The following is a 20,587-nucleotide window of genomic DNA, read 5'->3' on the forward strand; positions in this document are numbered from 1 at the left end:
AAAGGACCTCTAATGTAATCTTGCCTTAATTATATTTAGGTGTTCAATCTTAATTAATTTACACTACAACACTGGCTTAGAACAATTAAAATTTCACATCAAATTTCTTTCATCTGAATGTCCTTAAATTTATCGGTTACATTCATAAAATTTCTTCTTCCCATTTTGATTGTTCAATTTTGTTCTAAACTGCCGCATTTTTCAATTTTCGTGAGAATCATCGTCGTTCGTTTGATTCCAAATATCGTGAGAATTACTGTTATTTCCAGAACCACGTCAGGTATGGTGAGTTGATTTTTCTTTTTGATTTGATTTTTCTTGGTTGTGAGGTAGTTAATTATAACAATTGAGTAAGTCATCTGTTATACTTTAAGGATTGCTAGCAGGTGTTGCCGCTGTGATGTTTTGGGAGTTTGCTAGCATCTTTTTCGGTTGCTGCTGAAATGGTTATGTCATGAGGCTTTTGTTCTTTTGTTTGGACTTAAAGGCTTTGGCTGATAGGCAGGTCTATGCGTGTTAGCAGATTTTATTAGGTTGGCTGCTTAAATAAAAAAAGTCACGATACCTGACGCGGTTCTAGAAACAACGACAATTCTCACTATAATTTGAACCTGCAGCAGTTTGGAATGAAAAAATTGAACAATCAAAATGGGAAGATAACGGAAAAGAAACAAGAATTGATCGATAGGGAAGAATAAAGAAGAAATTTGAATGAAGGAGATGTTTTTGTTCTCACGTTCGGGGTTGTGGAATGGAAGAAATTTTATGAATGTAAGTGATGAATTTAAGGACATCCAGATGAAAGAAATTTGATGTAAAAATTTTATTTGTTATAAGTCTTGTAGTGTAAATTAATTAAGATTGAACACCTTAATATAATTAATAAAAGAGTAAATTACACTCTTCTCCCCTCAAAGATTCTTGAATTACACTCTCATCCCCTCTTATGTTAAAATATACACTCCTCTCCCCCCCTTATTCCAAACATATTAGAAAACATTTCATCCCCTCCCTTAAGAGAAGCTTGAATTACATTTCTCTCTTTTCTTATGTTAAAATCTACACTTTACTTCCTCAATATTTTTTTTTAATAATCTAGCAAAAAAAAATAAAATAATCTAACACACTTAAATAAATAAAAAAGTACTGGGGGTCTATTTTAACATAATCAAAATTTGAATACATATTTTTCGCTATTTTTTATTCACAATTACATTAACATATAGTTTTAAACCCTATTATAAAATATGAAACAACCAAAAAATAAAATTACAATAATTACTAAATACAGTAAAATATGGTTATTTAAAAATTAGTTTTATATTATAAATTATAAACTTAATAGCAAAATATTTAAGTTTAATTACCATTGATATTTAAATTATAAAGAAATGAATTTATTTTTCTTAAATGGTGGTTCAAAATTAGTATATATCATAAAAATATTTATTTATGTTAAAATAGATTAAAGTGTAGTACATATTTAATTATTAAGGGAGATGGTTGTAATTCAAGCATCTTATAGGGAGAGGAGTGTAGATTTTATTTTTAAAGGGAGGGAAGTGTATATTTTAACATAAGAGTGGAGGGGAGTGTAATTTACTCTAAATAAAAATTAAAAGTATTAAAAGTTACCTTATGATTAAGATTAACTTTTTTATTTTTAGAAAAAATTGATTTATTTATTTGACATTTAATGTTGTCTATACATATTACATTTTGATTGGTTGATATCATGAGAGGGTAAATTACCCCTTAAACAAGAGAGGGTAACGTAGTTCTCACCATGGCTTCATTCATCAATCATCATCACAACACACAAGTAGTCACAAACACAACAACCCTATAACCCCAATAATTAAGGATGTGGATTCCCTGCAGGCAAGGGAATCTCACATTCATTTTATTTATTTTTGGCCCCATGGCCATGGGTAATAAATAACACACTCAGCTACCCAAATATAGATACATTTTTACAGCATCAAATGATATCATCATGATACCATATGTATAAAAAGAGAATTAAATCACTTTCTCAACTGGCATCTAACTTGTTGTCAGGAATCAAAATGACTTTGGTGCATTCATTTATTCCTCTCTTCGTGCCTAGGAGACAACGAAAAAGAGGCTTCAAGAGAATGGAAACAGCATGAACCATTCAATTTACCTGCCACTTGATTCCTTTGCTTCAACTTAATTAACTTAACCCAGTGAAATCAATAACTTATGGAGTAATACTCACTCCTATCATGTAATGTATGTATCTTGCGTGGTCCTTGTATATATCTTTGCGTATTGTAACGTTATCTTACCAAGCGTGATAATAATAATAATTCTTATCCAAAATAAGTGTGCTACACATTTAATGAGAAATATTATTTTTAGGCACAACTCGACATCAAAAATGTTTTGGTACATATAAATAAATAACAAAAATGATATCAATAAATTATTTACGGTATTTTTTTTATTTAATTATGTTTGCAAGTAATTTTTATTTGAGATTGTGCACCTATGTAAAAATTGCTCTTGAAGAAAGTATTGTGTAGACACAACACTTAATTCACGTATAAAAAGGAAAAAGGAAAAAACAAGAAGTTGAATTTTCTTTATTTATTTCCATTCATGAACAAATTCAGTTCAATCAATTAAAGACTAAAAAAAAAAATACTTTGTTATTTCTGGAAGAAAGAAGAAATTTCTGGAAAACAAGCTACGCCCCTAAGTCCATCACTTTTTTAATCTAATTTTTAAATAAATATTCTAATATGCAGCCAACACAATTAATATTATTTAAAACACAGAACTGAAAAAATAAAATAAAATAAAATAAAAAATACGGCACGTTGATTTTGATCGCTAGAGCTGCTAGGTTCTTCCAGCGATCCTCTGTTTCACTTCCAATCCAATGAATCCAACCAACAATAATATCAAAAAATGAAAGAAAGTAAACAAGATAGTATCTTATGTTGACATTGATTAGCTAGCATGGATTTTGATCATGATGAGATGAAGCAATGAAAAGAGTAGAATCAAGTTTAGCTCTACAAACAGGACAAATAGGTTGTTTAGAAAGCCATGTATCAGCACATTCCAAATGAAAAGCATGGTTGCAACCTGGAATCACACGTGCAGTTTGTTCTTCTGTTATGTCATCGAGGCAAACTGCGCATTCGGGGCCGGCTGAAAGGTCTTTTCCGGTGATGGTAGGTAGTTTTTGAAGGTCGGATGGAGATAGGCCGGTGTTGATGACAGGTTTGAGAATGATGGTGATGGTGGAAGGGTGAGTTGTGGCGTACCAAAGAAGACACATGTAGACTAATAAGATGACACCCATGCCTATGCAAGGCAGGAATAGTGCCATCAGTATTGCATCTAACATCTCCAGTTTTGCGACCTAATGTCTTTGTTTTGTTGTTGCAGAATGAATGAATGAATTTGTGGTTTCTTCTTTTATGCTTCTTCTAAGTGTATTTGATGTGCAAGATGGTTTTTCTTGGTTTCTTGAGAAAGATTGATATTAATTAATTAATTAACTGATTGAGGTTTTTGGATTGTTATTGTTTATTGAGTGTGGAGAAGAAAAGAGAGGGTGTGCTGTGGTATGGTATGGGAAATGGGAATGATGGCTGGGATGGATTGGGTTTGTTTTTTCCTTTTGTTTTCTAGTAGTAACTTTGGTCTTCTTTTAAAAGCAATCATATACATATTCAACATCTCATTTTCCTTTTACCTCTCTTTTTTCTTTAGTGGTAAAATGGTTTTGGCTGATCAAGAATTATTTTCCTTCTTTTAATTTGTGTGTGTATGTATGTAATGTATCTGTGTGCGCTTTGAGTTTTGGCAATATCCTGTTTCTTATGGGACAAGGCCCTACACTCTGCCGCATGTTACTCTCCTTCTATAAGACCATTTACAATGGTCACCAACATTAAACACCCTTCAACACCCACTTTTTCAATTCCCAACACTCCACATCATCTTCTCTCTCTTAATTCAACACTCATTCAACTTTAACATCTCCAATGGTTTTTTTTCATTCAACACTCTACCCCACCACCTTTTATTTCTTATTCTTATTTAATTTTATATTTTTGTTTTTATAATTACATAAAATTACAATTATCGATTATAATTAAATTAAAATAAAGAAACACTTAACATTTTTTTTTTGTAAAAACAAAATTTATTTAAATAATTTATTTTTATTTTCTTAACTTAAAATGCAATACAACAAACTAAGCACGCAACACACAAATAACTTAAAATGCAAGAAAAAAAAAAGCACACAACACACAAGCAATTTATTTAGTACGATACAAATCATCTTCAATCACGAAACATTCCAAACTTTGTCCATATGTGCTTCACTAGATCTGCTTGCAATTCGTGATGAACATTTGGATCACGCAACTCGGATCTAGCACGCACATGATTTGCAAAAGTGGGTAACACCTCGGTTGAGTATGGTTGCGGTGTACTAGATCCACTTCCCTCAGATTGCTCAAAATCGGTCCAACGTTGAGCATATGTATCTCGTTCATCCTCAACAATCATATTATGTAATATGATGCATGACCTCATGATGATACCCAAATCAGCTATGTCCCACAAGCGAGCTGGTTCACGGATGATTTTAAATCGAGCTTGAAGCACTCCAAAAGCACGTTCGTTGTCCTTCCTACAGCTCTCCTGTTGTTTTGCAAATAACTTAACGGGTTCACTTTGAGGAAGTCTAATCGATTTGACGAAAGTTGGATAAGAAGGGTAGATACCATCAGCTAGATAGTATGCCATATTATAGGGACGTTGATTCACAAAGAAATTCACCCTTGGAGCCTTACCCTGTTCCACATCATCAAACACCGGTGACCGGTCTAGAACGTTAATATCGTTCAAAGTTCCTGGACATCCAAAAAAGGCATGCCAGATCCATAGATCATGAGATGCAACTGCTTCAAGAATAACTGTTGTGGTTCCCTTATCCCCCCTAGTAAATTGACCTTCCCATGCTTTAGGACAATTTTTCCACTCCCAGTGCATGCAGTCAATACTCCCGATCATCCTTGGGAACCCCCGCATTTCACTAACATGTAGTATTCTTTGAAGGTCATCTTGGGTTGGTGCTCTCAGGTACACTGCCTCATACAATCGTATGATTCCTTTACAGAATCTATACAGCTCACGCTCCAAGTTTTCCAACATTTCTTTTTTCCTGTCATTGAGATGCTCTTGGGAACTTAACTTTACGTACAATTTCATTTTCTTCAATCTATTTTTCTCTTGTTGCACTGCAGTGTACTCTTTCATTTCTGCAGTGTACTCTTTCAAGTGTTCAATCTCTTGCACCTTCATTTCTTTGAATTGAACCCACTCATCTTTCACCTCCTCCAAGGCAACGTCCTTGCTTTGCTTTTTTCCTTTTTTTTAGCTGCCTCCCTACCCATTGGACGAGCACTAGATCCTACAGAGTCCTTGTGAGATCTCTTAGATCCACTACTTCCTGAGCCAACATTTCCTCCTACTTGACTAACATAACGTGGTTGATCACGGAGAGCGCGACATTCTTCCTTTAAAGTAAATTGAACATTCTTCCCACATGCATATAATTCCTGGGCTTTTGCCTCCACATCATCTTCCGACCAACCGCTTCCTTGCAAACGCTTAGCGGCATCATAAGCACCAACCCATTTATTTATTACTTTGTTCATGTAATTAAAACGGTTTCGGCATGCAACTAGATCACGGGGTGAATCAAATGAGCAATACTCATTACAATACTCAGCAATTTTACCCCAATATGTTTCTCCTCTCTGGTTTCTCCCAACAACACTGCTTGTTCCATATTTAATCCATGCACTAATTAGCACCAAATTTTGTTGAGTGTTCCATGCTGGTTCCTTACTTTTCTTGCTCTTAGGAGTTGAATCTTCTGGAGTGCCTTCATCAGCAACTGCCATGCCACCAGGAGTTATTTGTGTTGAAAATTCAGGAAATTGAGATGCACTACCACTGGGAAAATTTTCATTCTCCATTGGCATATAACCATGAAATGGGGGTGTTTGAGATGGATGTCTCATCATAGATCCATAATATCCATGAAAGTTTGGAACAGAGGATGACTGGTTGAAATTTGGTGTAAAACCAAAATTAGGTACGTTTTGAGGTATGTTTTGAGGACGTTGGTTGAAAAATAGATTTGGATTTGGATGATTGTTGGGATTTTCATAGTTAAATGGGAAATTAGAATAATTTTGGCTGTTGAAAGGGTTATTATTGGGATCCATTTCACAAAAAAGAAGATTAAAACTTCACTTAGTTTGCTAATAGAAAGATAATAATAAGATGAAGATAGTGAAAAACTTGGTTTTTTTTCTGTGTCCAAATCAAATGAACCAAGTCTCTATTTATAGAGGAAAAAAAAATCATGAATTTTGGTAATTTTTTTTTTTTAAAAAAATTATTTTTCAACGAAATTGTTGAATTAAATAATTTTATAGAGGAAAAAAAAAATCATGAATTTTGGTAATTTTTTTTTTTTTAAAAAATTATTTTTCAACGAAATTGTTGAATTAAATAATTAAAAGGATAACAATCTTCCCGACCAATCAGAAAGCGCCACGTCTGCAACGTCATCCAAAAACCAGATTCTCTTTCAACTGGCCTGCAGCTCACACGCTGCTGTCTGCGCGTGTTCTACACGCGCCCGTTTGGTCCAATGCAAGCGCGCCACGTGGCATCGGATGGCAGGTTAAATTTTGTTTAACCGGTTCATCATCTCTCTCATCCAACAGCTCCTTCAACACAGGTTCAACACACCAGAGTGGTTTTTCTTGTTTAATGTCAGCTTCAACAAGCCCATTGCACATAGTCTAATACCTTAGCAACTCTGTTTTAAACTAATCATGCATCTTTGTATTTTAATCATGCTTTAACTTTATTTTTCTTTCAAAAATGAAAAGTTTTTACTTTATTTTTATATTTATAATTTTCTTGTCTCTTTATTATTTTATATTTTATTTTAGACTCTACTTCAAGTTAAAATTTATAAAGACTTTCTCTAATCAAGTAAGGTTGAATTTAGTGAAAGAAATTTGACTCTCAGTACGTAATTAACTAATATTTGAATTTCAACTAAAAAATGTGTCCTTATTAACTTTTTGATGGTGTTTAGAGTATGATTACCTTGATTGGATGGAATCTAAGAAAACTTAAAAGAAAAATAATCATTATAATAAAAAAATAAATATAAAGAGTTTAAGTCGAGCTATCAATTTTGACATAGTCAAAACTCAAATGAGTTGTTGTGTTGGTGATCCTTTAAGTTATAAGACAAGTACATAATTAGTGTTTTCTTTTCAATTCTCTTAAATATTGGCCAAATCAAAACTCAAATCGATTGTCGTGTTGTTGGTCCTTTAAGTTATAAAACATTTACGTTGTTAGTCTATTTTGTTCAACTCTCTTAAAAAATGCTTTTATATACGTGGTTATTTTGATGTTGAGGTGACAAGTCTAAATCATCAAATTACAATTTTTTATTAAATTTGTTAAAAAGTAAAATCCCAAATATAAAATCTTACTGTTCTTTATCTTCATAATCTATATCATCCTAATTAAATTCAAAATAAGAATTTTAAATTGGTTCCTCAATGGCTTAATCATTCAAGAGTTAAAGAATCCTACATTTTTTGTTAAAAAAAAGGAATTTGAACAGAAAATAACTGCAGATATAAACATTTTATGGCTTAATTGATCATTGGATTGCAATAAAAAAAATGAAATACTAATTTATTGATAAATCATTGCGTGAAAGTTTTTACCTCTAATATTTTATGGCTTAATTTTGTGAAAGTTTCTCCACAGAAATACTCCAAAATTTTACTTTAGCAATTGAGAATTATGCGGTATGAGTCAGCGTCGTGTTGGTCGTTGACTCAAAGGTCCCACTTTTTGAGTATTTTAAGTATGTGTTAAGTTCGTCACAATAAATCATACAAAGACATTAGTCGTCCATAAACCTTATAGATTATGTCCTTACATTACCTTTCCAAGATTCACAATTTAAAAAGACTGAAGTGTACGTTGCTTAGCATAAAGTACATACATACCGATTGTAGGCAGATGCTTTTTTCTCAAAATGAGTTGGCTTTTGTTGAACATCATCAATTATGCTTTCCTTCTTTCAAGTTGCAAGTTTGGAACCTAAGAGCACTTAGATGAGACGGTAAAGTCTCACAACTTAACAAGAGGTTCGAGTTCAATTTCAATTCTAAAAATACAACAGTGTTAAAGCCATTGCGGTCACTCAAAATAGTAGTCTCTACAGTTGCATGCAAATGATACCCGGTTCGCACTAAGCTGCAACACTAATGCATGCAACTGGTAATTTGTTTAGTTTATCCTTGCACTCGTGCGTTAATTCCTTGGAAATTATTAACCAATCAAGTATCACATTCACATGTTTCTATGTGAAAATGCTTTATAATGAATGATACTTTTTCTATGCATCTGGTTTCATTTACGCCAAATGCTACTTCCACTTGCCATTTTGATCCATCAATTGTTGCTAGGAGCCGATGATTTTGAATGACACTGTGTATGAACATGAAACTTGTGCTGTGGGTGTGCATTGATAATATACAGGGTTGGTTGATGAGGAATCTGTTGATTCATGGTGCTTTGAAATAACAATAGTTAAGTGGGATTGGAAAATGTATGCTAGAAGAGACATCTCAAAAGTTTTAGCTGCGTTGACTAACTTGAAAAGATTGATCTTCATCTTATAGTGGGTGGAATGACAAATCTTTATTCCCGCATATCACTAATTTTATTGCAAATACTCAAATTACCAATAAACTAATATTGTAATTGTACAATGATATTATATGTAAAGACAATGTATTCCTTTTAACTAAAATAGTACCCTTAACTAAAATTTATAAACTACTTGAGTTGAACCATTTATTAATACTTTAAAACTATAACAATGTAATAAACCAACACAAGAAAAGTAACTAAAGTAAATACGACTAGGAGGGCAGGAATCAGATGATCATCAGGACTCACTTGACAAGAATAATAGAAAGACATAAGTTATGCGGGAAATTGAAGCACCAGAACTAGTAATGTGTCTCAAAAGGGTTTAGTGCTCTGCTTATAAAATGTAAATAAATATCTACAATTAAATCTGAATTATGCTATGGGCTATATATGCAAAACAAAAACTAATATGAAAAAACTAAACTACATACATAAGAAAATAAAAAATACATGGCAAAAGTTTCTTCAAGGTTCCCAAGTCATCACTTTAACCACCATGCGGGCATCATCATCCTGAAAACAATCATGTTTTACTCCCAACAGAGAGTATGTGAGAGTTGTTCCATTTGAAAGCATGGGTTTAGCTAAAGTTTGGTGCTTACGGTGTTTATATAGGAGTGATCTACAGCTTCAAGGGGTAATAGTAATGCAAATGTTGAAAATAAGTGTTAAGAGTGTTTTGGTAGCACATTTTTTTCATGACCATTTTAAGAAATATTACAACCAAGTTGAAAGAAACGTAAGCTAACTAATATGCAGAGTAGCTATAATGGCATTTGGAATCCCCATAGCACCGTCTGGGCTGGTTTGGAGTTTTTGGCACACCAAATCAAGCATCACTAACTTGACAACAAAGTAAAATATCTACTTTCTAACTCTCATTTGCATTGGAAATTAGGAATATACAATAAGATATATCAAAGGATAGTGATCAAAATATTCAAGAAGGCTTTCATTTTTACAACCGTGGAAGTTACTTAAGCCCAAAAAAAACCACTAAGTACAAAAGTCAAACATGTTTTCAGCTTTTAGCCACCAGTGTAAAAGCATAACCTAGTCCGGCATAAGCAAAAATTTTCCTCAGTCCAACTATGATCATCATTGCAGTATCACCTTTTTTTCATTCGTCTGATTCACTACAGAAGTTAATATCTTGAGTTTCTGTTAAATCCTGTCTCATTATATTCACACCTGCCTTAGTGAAATCTCTTACATCTTCAAGAATATATGGCTCAACCAATTTCCAGAACCAAGTTGTATTGCTTCCCAGAATACCAATCCAGAATACCTTTCCCTTTCCCTTGACTTTACAATCAATGGACATGGCTTTGAACTTTTTGACAATGTTCTCCACACCCTCACGACTTCCCTTAATCTTCAGCAAAACATCCCCCGATGAATTTCGATGCCCTCCATACATGTACCAGTATGCAAGAACACAAGGTGACAACCACCTATGAACAAGTTTTGGAATTGTAGGTTGACCATTTGGCCAAAACTGATCGGCATAAAAGCCAAAATGAGAGCTTGCAATGGTGCAAAACTTATCTGGTATGTTCTTACTGTCACCACTTGGCTTAGAAGTAGGATGTAGCCACTCATAAAACTGGCGATGTATATGACTCTTCAAGACGTAATGACTCACAGAATTTCCATCAAAATTGAAATGGATAATATAGTTCTTATTTTTGTCATCAGAATCAATTTGCAAACCACCTAGAAGCATCCCAATCAGTATTTCTCTCTGTTCTTTATTTAACTTCAGGCTCATTGGCTTTTTAATAATTTTCCTTCTCAAACTCAGGATGTATTCAAGTTTTTCCATTAATGGGGCATCAATTTCATACTTATTTTGGCACATTAAGTCATAGATCTTCTCTGCCTTTAAGTGATTTCCTGAATATAGGTATCCATGTAAGATGATGTTACATGATCGGGCATTAACACCAATACTTGCATCACGAAACATTTGGCTAAAGATATCTCCAGCCTTGTCAATTTTACCAACTTTCACCAAAGAATCTAAATATATACTATATATAACACTATTAGGATGGCATTTCTCGAGGCATTGAGAGAACGCCTCTTCCAATTTATCATGTGATTCCATATTGAAGTACATGTTTAGTAAATAAACATATGATGGTGTAAGGGGCTTCAGACCACTCTTGACAAAATCTGTCATGATTGATTCTGCAAATTCGGATTCTTGTGCTTTGCATAGAATCTCAATTATTTTATTATATGCTGCAACACTTGTCTTACCTAATTTCAACTTCATTTCTCTAAATATCTCCAAGGACTTCATAGGCATACCAACCTTAGAGTGGACTTCCATTTTGTACACAAAAGCCTGTGATGGGGGGTTGCTTTCAAACTGCAAAAGTTTGGACCAAGTTTTCTCTGCTTCCTCCACCTCCCCCTCCCTTGCGCAGGCCCTCAAGATCGATACTAGCACCTCTTGATTTTCATCAATACCAGCGCGTAGCATCTCTTGCCTCAATGCTTCTATTCTTTCTTTGTCTATGGAATCCTGATAGCTATGCAGCCAAATTAGGCCACCATAAATATCTTTATGCACATCAAGGCCATTTGTAACCAAACGATGATATATAAACTCAGCTTGCTTAAGGTACTGCTTTGAAAAGTTCCCTGGTTCGCTTATAAGAGCTTTGAAGAGGGAATTATGCAAGCTAAGACGCGGCTGGTATCCACCCAATTGAATCATTCGGTGGAATATGTCAAATGCATCATCCAAACAACCTTGAACAGAAGAACTAAGGTAAGCCACAATCAATATATGGAACGTGGACTCGCTGGGAACACGGCCTTGATTGATAATATCATCAAATACCTCACGGCACTTTGTAAACTTGCGCTCTTTACCCATGTAATCTGCTAGCCTAGTAGAAAGAGCAAAATCAAACCGATACCAACTGCGTTGCATCATCCATTTGTATACCTTTAAGCAGGAAAAATAATTAAATTTGGGAACAAATTACAGCTTAAGGTAATACTTTCTAAGATGTTCAACTTAAGCAATCAAACAAACAAATAATAGCAGCCATATACTAATTCCAATCAGTAGAAGGAAACACATAATAATCAACTAATACCTGACCTGGAGGGACAAAAGACTGATTTCATAATAAATTCAAGGTTTCTTTTTAAAAAAAAAACATAATAGATACTGATGCAAGACTAGCAATAAGGAAGCTTTATACCAATTCTGAAAAAAGAAAGGCATGCTAACTATGAATCAACCGATATTAGTAACTAAAACCTTTCCCTAAAACTTAAATTCCTCCCTAAGCTTTGTAGCATAAAGAACTATAAACCAAGACTTGGTTTCAACAGCTGGAATTTCACTAAAATTGCCAATTTCTTTCTTGAATATCTAGCAATCATATTAAAATTCTCCCTAAAACAAATTGAATTGAAGAGTACAATTCCAATCAATTCCCACAAGCAAAAAGACTAAGTCTATGTTTGGTTCCACCTTTGGAGGAGCCAGAGGTGAGACTTGCTTTTGCCTTCAACTCAACTCAATTTTAGTCAGAATAGTCTCACATAATCAATTCACACAATCATTTATTCTCACTGCATAACCAAACATAGATACCAAAATGTAGAGAAATGAAAGTGAAGGGAAAAGAGAATACTGACCCTAAACGCGGTTTCGTTCTCGCGAATCCGCAAACAATGCATAATGATATAAGTAGCATCATCCTGCCTCAACCACTTCCTCTGCCCATTCAGAATCCTAATCAAAGTCCCCGCCTTATGCGCCGGTAACTCCCTACAAAGCCAGGCAACTCTGGACCTCCGCCATAGCTCCGGCACCTCACTCAACTCCTTCACCTCAACCTCCGGACGCGGCAGCCGCTTGTTTTCTTCAGCCTCCTCCACCCCTGCGAAACGGAAAATATCGTTGTTGTCAGGAAGGTCTTGATGGAGAAGCCATTGTTCGACGTTGCCAACGCAGTTGCGCGGAAAGTGGCGGAGGTGGAGGAGGGAAGGGAGGGTGCGAGGTAGGTGGAGAGTGGTGAGGGTAAGATTGCGGAAAAGTGTGAAGGTAGAACGCATTGAAGAGAGGTTAGGGTTTAAGGAAAATGTTATGACTGAAGTTGAAACTGAAGCAGAAGCAACAGGAAGAAGAAGTGGTGCTTGCAACATCAACATTATGTATCAACAACAATATCTTGTTTGTCAAGTTCCCATTCACAAGTTAGCTAGCTAGATAGAACCCTTCTTGTTTGCTGCTGTCTAGGGCTTTCTTCTAAAACCTTCATATTTCTTACACACACCCACACCCTATTTATTTATTTATTATTTTATTTGCTCGCACCTCGTCAGCTTAGCTCAGTTAGTATGGACAATGCATAACATATAACATATCATGATCATGGATGTATTAGTCTCTTAACCTTCATAGATATATAGTTTGTCATTTTATTTGCTCTTGCACAAAAAAATAAAATAAAAATGATGAACTATTAAACACATTAACAAGTTTTTTTTTTGGTACAAAACACATTAACAAGTTATATCAAACTGTAAAGTTACATCAAAATTTTAAAAAATTTAGACCATACTAAAAATATATATTTATTGAAGTAAAGTCGTGAGACTATTTTTAATAGAGTTGTGTTATTTGAACATCTATTTGTTTGACAACATAATGGACAACCATATTTTTACAAAGAAAAGTATGTATTGGCACGAAAACCAAAACAATAGAGAGAGAGAAAGTAAAAATATAATGTGAGTATGAGAGAGAAAGTTGTCACAAAAGTTGTTATAAAATGGTTGTGCAAATATCATTTATCTTTTTAATAAGATCTCCCCTTTCAACCATATTGTTTTTGTATCTACAATATTCAAAGTAAAAACCATAGTCTAGGGATCATATTCCAATATAGTAACTCAAAAGAACTAAATGCGTGTTTAATCTTTCAAATATTGTACGTATAAAGAAATGTGCAATACGAGGAAGAAACACATAGAAAATTATATTTTTTATCTTTTGAAAATGAAATAATGCAAACTCCAATGTTTTGATCTAGTGAGAAAAGGATAGAGTTTAGATCTAGAATTTGTGGGTTCAAGTCCTGCTAATTCATTTAAAAAGATGTTGGTGTAAATTTATAAGTTAAATAATGCAATGGAATTGTTGGGGGTAGATTTAACAATTAATTAGGGAGAAAGCCCAACATTAATTAGTGAAAAGCCCATTGGTTGTAGTTGCATTGGTCATAGACTTTAGTCTCTGTTTGTTTGACAAAAAACGCAGTGAACTGTTTCCATCGTCTTCGTATCCCACACACCATCGTATTAGGGTTCGAAGAAGAAGAAGAAGAAGAATGACTCAAGACGAAGAGATGAAAGATCGCCCAACACCTTCTCAATCTATTCCTACTCCTTCCACATTGCAACGTAGTAACTCTATCTTCACTCAAATCAATACCACTTTCTCTCACTTTCATTTATTTTATTTTACTGAAAATTCTTTTTTGCTTTCAGATTTGAAGGATATAACATCGATCATCGAAACTGGTTCCAACTTGAAGGAAGTTCGCAAAATATCTCGTGCAGTGCGCCTTACTATGGCGTTAAGGTCCAAACTCACCGCTCCTGTTCTCTCTTCTTTCCTTGATCATGTTCTTCCTCCTCATTCTACCTTATCTTCTTATCTTCCCATTTCAAAGGTAATTAATTATTCCTTTTCTCCAATTTATTACTCACAATGTTTCAAATACCTTATCAAATGTCCTTAACCTGGTTTCAGCTTACTTACGAAAACAGCTTGTATTGTAGGTTAGAAATATACATAAGTTTTGTGAGATTGTTTGGGAGAATTTATGAAAACAGCCCATGACCATTTTCATAAGCTTTTTCAACTTATTTTCATAAGTTCTCCAATTTGGATTATAAAACCAACTTGTACCATATACAAAAACATTTTAATGTTATTTTATCTTTTGATATAAAAATCAATTATGCATGCTTATACTTAAACGCTTATCATGTTAAGCGCTTGTGCTATAAGCTGCAAATAACCTGTTTATCTAAACCGGCGCATAAGCACTTAGATGATAAGCCTTTATGCTATACATGGTTATGATATACTCAGCTTATGTGGTTGCAGAGAGAAGATTTGTAGATTATGTAGTAAGGAGAGTAGATAACTATAAGAGATAGAGGAAAACCTAGGAAAACTATAAGAGAGAGACTAATAAGAAAATAACTTATTGTTTATATGAAAATAATTTGATCTGATTTTATGTTTTTGTTATAGGAATATATACACACATATACATATACACCCACTTATATGAGAAACACTTGTGCTATACACACCTATGGCCTGTTTTGGATTGGCTTATTGGACTGACATAATCATTTGTGAGACTCTTTGAGAGAACTTATGAAAACAGACATGCTCTCCGAGATAACTGATTAAGCCTATGTTTGGCTGTGCGGTGCCATTTCCACATCAAGCCAAAATCCCGGCAGGAACTCACATTTGCAGTGAAGCTACATATAGTAGCTTTTCCAAATCACGGCAAAAAGGCTTCAAAACATGCGGCAGCCATTGCAAAACTCTAAACCAAACACATACTAAAACAGCTTATAGCTTTTATGAATTTTTTTTAGCTTTATTTCATCTTTTGTTACAGAAACAACTTATAAGCGTTTATGGCATCAGTGGCAAATTAAGTGTATGTTTGGTTCTGCGGTGAGAAAAATTGATTGAGTGAATTGATTTTGGCAAAAATTGAGTTGAAGCTAATATAAAAGTGAGTTGAACAATAAACTTGAATGTAAAAATCAGTTCTAGAATTAGTAGCTTCAAGTAGAATCAATTCTACTTTTGAGGAACCAAACATGTCGAAATCAATTTTACACCCCTAGAATCAATTTTGACTCCTCCAGAAGTCGAACCAAACACACACCAACTTGTTTATCCAAACAGGGCCCCCAATTAAGTTATTTATACAGAGACACAGTTCCTATCAAAAACGCTACTGGAGAGTTGAGATACATTTTTACTCTAGTTTATAATTAACTGAATGTGTCACTCACTGCCTTTGACGAATGATACTTTTAATATAGCATTTTATTTTATAGTTTATAGTTTCGTCTTCAAGCTTTGTTCTTTTCTATTGGGTGTATAGGATGGTGATCATGAGATGGAAGTGGACACCGCAACATCTGCAGCTTTTCAAACTCCAGCCAAGCACTTGTTGCCAGAGCTAGAAATCTACTGTTACTTCCTCGTGCTTCTTTTTCTGATTGATCAGAAACGATACAATGAGGTTAGAATGGATACTGTTTTCAAATATGTTAATTGACCTCTGATGATGATTGATTATATGCTGAGGTTGCTTTAATTTTTCAATTTAGGCCAAAGCTTGTTCCTCAGCTAGCATTGATCGGCTCAAGAACTTGAATAGAAGAACTGTTGATGTTATTGCTTCGAGACTGTACTTTTATTACTCATATAGCTATGAGCTTACTGGAGATCTTGCTGAAATTCGAGGGTGAGTTGGGTGCTTGTTATGCAATTTAAAAATGAATTCAGAGCTGGATGGTTATGCATATGTGTTTAGCAGAATACACAGTGAGATTTGCAACTGAATGCGATTTGACATATTTCTAACCAAATAACATCTTTATTTTCAGCACCCTCTTTCAGTTGCACCGGATTGCTACCTTGCGCCATGATGAGCTTGGTCAGGTTGGTGTTGACTTGCTTGGTGGTGCTATTTATAAAGGTTTTGGAACATATACTTACCTGGTGATGTCATGCAGGAAACACTTCTTAATTTGTTACTTCGTAACTACCTCCACTACAACCTATATGATCAGGCAGAGAAGTTGAGGTCGAAGGCTCCACGATTTGAGGCACATTCAAACCAGCAGGTATATTGTGTTGATCTTTCTTGATGATTCTATATTTTAGTTTTCATTTGGTTTAATTAATTGTTGGTCATAATCATTTTTTGTTCCTCTTTTCTTGACATGTCTACATTTGTTGCATTCTGTTTTAGTTCTGTCGCTATCTCTTCTACCTCGGGAAAATTCGGACCATTCAGTTGGAGTATACCGATGCAAAAGAGTCTCTCCTGCAGGCTGCTCGTAAAGCACCAGTTGCAGCACAGGGTTTTCGAATTCAGTGTAACAAATGGGCCATTATAGTTCGTTTACTTTTGGGAGAAATTCCTGAGAGGACTATCTTTGTCCAGAAAGGAATGGAGAAAGCTTTGAGGCCTTACTTTGAACTTACTAATGTAAGTTTACATTTTCATCTATACTTAGTTATATTGAAGTCCAGAGTAAAAGTGAACTTATTTTATTGGTTTAATCTTAAATGTCATTTCTGTAGCTTCTTATTTTGATATAGTTCTTTTAGTAATTTGCTTTTTTCTGATATCTAGTTGCTGTTATCCTAATTTATATGTCTTAAAGTTATGATGTGTCAGTTGAAAAAAATATTGATCACATGACTCATGACTGGTCCGGTGTAGCCAAACTTTTCGACACATGCACCCTCCTTTTTTTTTACCGGTGCCTTGCTACATTATTCCACCCTATGTACTCTTTATTTCTTCTTTATTATCTCTTTAATTATTAAACTCCAAAGCCTTAATTTTTACCGTATTGGCCAAGAAATCATTCACAGATGTTTTTTAACCAAAACTTTGACATAAATAGCAAAATTGTGAACCAAGAAGTTTAGGTGCTGCATTTAGACAGATTTCATTGAAAGAGGTAGTGTGGTCTTGCTCTGCCCTAAACTCAATAGTTCCTTTGTCGTTTGGCTTTGCCAGAATGTAGGCCAATTGAAACATACACCTTATTCTAAATATTGGTTGATGAAAGTACTCAATTAGAAAGAAATTTAATCTGGAAGAGTTCAAATCTTGTTGATATATTTCAGAATAAGCTGAACCTATGGGAACTAAATGTTCTAGTCAGTCAATTCTGGAAAGTGAATTAAAAAATTAAGTGTTGGATAATAGCCCCAACTGGTCGTTTTGTGATCCACTTTTTTATCCTTATCTTTCACGCTTTAACAATCATTGTACTGCATTTCTTTTATATAAATGGTATCATTTTGACTTCTTTCTCATTTATTGCCATTCTATTTATTTTTCATCAGTTGATTTACTTAATTAATTAGACTGGTGCTATTCATTCTACTGAATGAAGTGAGGCCTATTTTGTGCATCTTTTCATATAATATTTTTTTTTTTTTTTTTTTTTTTTACTATTTGACTATTATGAAATACTCCCTCCGGTGCTTTTTATTTGACTATTATGAAATACTCCCTCCGGTGCTTTTTATTAGAAACAAAAGTGAATTTTTTTTTTGTCCTTTTTATAAGAAGATTGACCAAGTTTCAAGTATGCTTGAAGCTAAATTTCATTTATGCCCTTATTTATTATGAGAGAGAATATTAAAAGAAAGTAAGTTGGTGGAATAAAAAGTAATTAATTTAGGGTATTCATGGAATTTTTTTAAATGTAGAAGTGTATTGAATGAAGATGACTATTTTCAATGTATTTTCTTGGTCTTGATGTTTTATGTCTTTTGTTTCTTGTATAAAGGACTGGAGGGAGTAGAATATACACAGAAATTTTGAATTACTCTCTAAATTGCAGGTGGCAAATTTCATTTAAGAGTTATATTACATCAAAGCAAAATTTTGTAAACAAAACTTCAAATTGAGAAATCAGATTGCTTTATTATGAAACATGAGAGAAGCTAATGACAAGCATCATTTCAAACATAATACTGTTGACTTTTGAATTACTCTCCTCACTGCAGTCATCAAATTTTATTAAAGAGTTGTATCAAATTAAAATATTATGAACAAACTTTGAATTGAGAAAATGTGGCTGATTTATTATGAAATTTGAAGCTAAATGACAGACATCATTTCTTACACAAATAAGGTTGACTAGAGCTTTAAACTAGAAAACCCACTTAAGTTCTATGTCATTTTTTTTTTCTTTTTAATATAGTTTAACTCAGTTTTTTTAGAACCTGGGACTCTATTTATGCAGCCAATTTATATCCTCATAAATATTTGTGTATACACTTTCTAAATTTAATATAGTATATTGTTGCTTTTAGTTTTGGTGCTTAATTACAAGTCACAGATTTGTGTTTAGTTAAACACAATGTCACGGTGCATCGTCCATGCTGTTGAGATGCACCTGAGGGTAGGATTTGGAAGTTGTGGCAGTTAAAATTTGAATTACCTGAAACAATTATCCTTTTGTTTAAATTCTGTAATAAAACACAGTTTATAAGTTATTTGTTTTCATTTTCTAAATCTTAATCCACTATTTTTCATTCAATTTTCCAAATCTAACATGAAAGTTTTTGATAACCATAATATATTATTTCTGTCTTGCTTCTTTGTGGTAATGTTTGTATATGTTGTGAAATTTCAGGCTGTTAGGATTGGTGATTTAGAGCTCTTTAGGAATGTTGCAGAGAAATATGCTACTACTTTCAGTACAGATGGAACCAATAATTTGATCGTTCGATTGCGTCATAATGTCATCAGGACTGGTTTGCGTAACATCAGTATATCATATTCTCGCATCTCACTGGCCGATGTAGCTCAGAAGTTGAGGTTGAGCTCTGCAGATCCCATTGCTGATGCTGAAAGCATTATATCAAAGGCTATCCGTGATGGGGCAATTGATGCGACATTGGATCATGCTAATGGATGGATGGTGTCCAAGGAAATTGGAGATATTTACTCTACAAATGAGCCTCAGTTGGCCTTTAATTCTAGGATTGCCTTTTGTCTTAACATGCACAATGAGGCTGTTCAAGCACTGCGTTTTCCAAAAAACACACATAAGGAGAAAGAAATTGCTGAGAAGCGGAGAGAGAGGCAACAACAAGAGCAAGAGCTGGCAAAGCATATTGAGGAGGAAGATGATGATGATGACTTCTGATGATGATGATATTATTTTTATCTTACCAATTGCTGTCAGGATCTCTCCATTTGCTCCCTTTGCTCATGTTTATCGTGTGGAGAACTTCCATAATACCATCTTTGTGAAACGTGGGTTTACCTTTTAGATGGAAGATCCCTGAAATATTCACTATTTATTTTGAACCATTGTGGAAAAAGAATTTACTCATTAGCCAAAAACAATGGAAGTACTTAATTATTGCGGACGACTAATCGAGTTTTCCTTTTTTGTTGATAAGATGACTAATTGAGTTTTCACTAATTATATATCGTTTTTATTGATTATTTGACGGTAGGTTTTTTTACCTGTTATTTTCATTCGTTCTAGAATTTATCGTTAAAACTCACACACTGAGAAGTAGGGAATTGCGAGTTTGAATATGTAGAACGTTTTTCCGTTCTTTATTGTATGATTATAGATAATGTTTGATACATTGAAAACCATATATGATAATATTGAAATGCTGCAATACGTGGATCAAATTCCTTTCCTTTCCTTTTTTTTTTTTTTTTTTTTCTCATAAATTTTCTCCAATATACCTAGAGGTAATATATTTATTTGCACTGGTTTTTTGAAGGGTATTTTTTTTTAGCACTGTTGGCTATTTAATGTGGACATGTTTTTCATTTGGGATTTAAACTTAGTTCGTCATGTAATGGGAGGTTGGTCTCTTCTTCTTAACTGATTGGTTTAAATCTTTTCTTAGTCTACGATAAAAAATAATGATTTTCACTCATTGGTTTAAATCTTTTTTTAGTCT

The 20,587-nt window shown here is 33.8% G+C and overlaps 2 protein-coding genes and 2 pseudogenes across 3 annotated transcripts; 1 reads left to right on the plus strand and 3 right to left on the minus strand.

Moving 5' to 3' along the window:
- Positions 1-2,698: 2,698 nt before the first annotated feature.
- LOC146951688 (E3 ubiquitin-protein ligase ATL23 pseudogene) lies at positions 2,699-3,765 on the minus strand (annotated as a pseudogene). The gene has a single exon (XR_015032044.1). The product of XR_015032044.1 is annotated as an E3 ubiquitin-protein ligase ATL23 pseudogene (transcript).
- Positions 3,766-4,198: 433 nt separating this feature from the next.
- LOC146951689 (uncharacterized) lies at positions 4,199-6,395 on the minus strand (annotated as a pseudogene).
- Positions 6,396-9,717: 3,322 nt separating this feature from the next.
- Positions 9,718-13,117, minus strand: OTP51 (endonuclease). Its single transcript, XM_085754231.1, has 2 exons — positions 12,490-13,117; positions 9,718-11,785 (listed from the first exon to the last, which is right to left on the minus strand). Exons 1-2 carry the CDS (start codon positions 13,003-13,005, stop codon positions 9,944-9,946), a joined length of 2,358 nt encoding a protein of 785 aa, XP_085610357.1. The 5' UTR covers positions 13,006-13,117; the 3' UTR covers positions 9,718-9,943.
- Positions 13,118-14,114: 997 nt separating this feature from the next.
- On the plus strand, positions 14,115-20,088 carry LOC146951691 (putative 26S proteasome non-ATPase regulatory subunit 3). Its single transcript, XM_085754236.1, has 8 exons — positions 14,115-14,259; positions 14,347-14,531; positions 16,002-16,142; positions 16,231-16,367; positions 16,510-16,564; positions 16,639-16,749; positions 16,878-17,117; positions 19,291-20,088. The coding sequence occupies exons 1-8, from the start codon at positions 14,187-14,189 to the stop codon at positions 19,804-19,806; spliced, it is 1,458 nt and encodes a 485-aa protein (XP_085610362.1). The 5' UTR covers positions 14,115-14,186; the 3' UTR covers positions 19,807-20,088.
- The last annotated feature ends 499 nt before the right edge of the window (positions 20,089-20,587 follow it).

Source organism: Medicago sativa, chromosome 1 (genome assembly GCF_051527215.1).
Source record: "Medicago sativa cultivar Bolivia chromosome 1, Bolivia_mono, whole genome shotgun sequence".
Taxonomy (NCBI): Eukaryota; Viridiplantae; Streptophyta; class Magnoliopsida; order Fabales; family Fabaceae; genus Medicago; species Medicago sativa.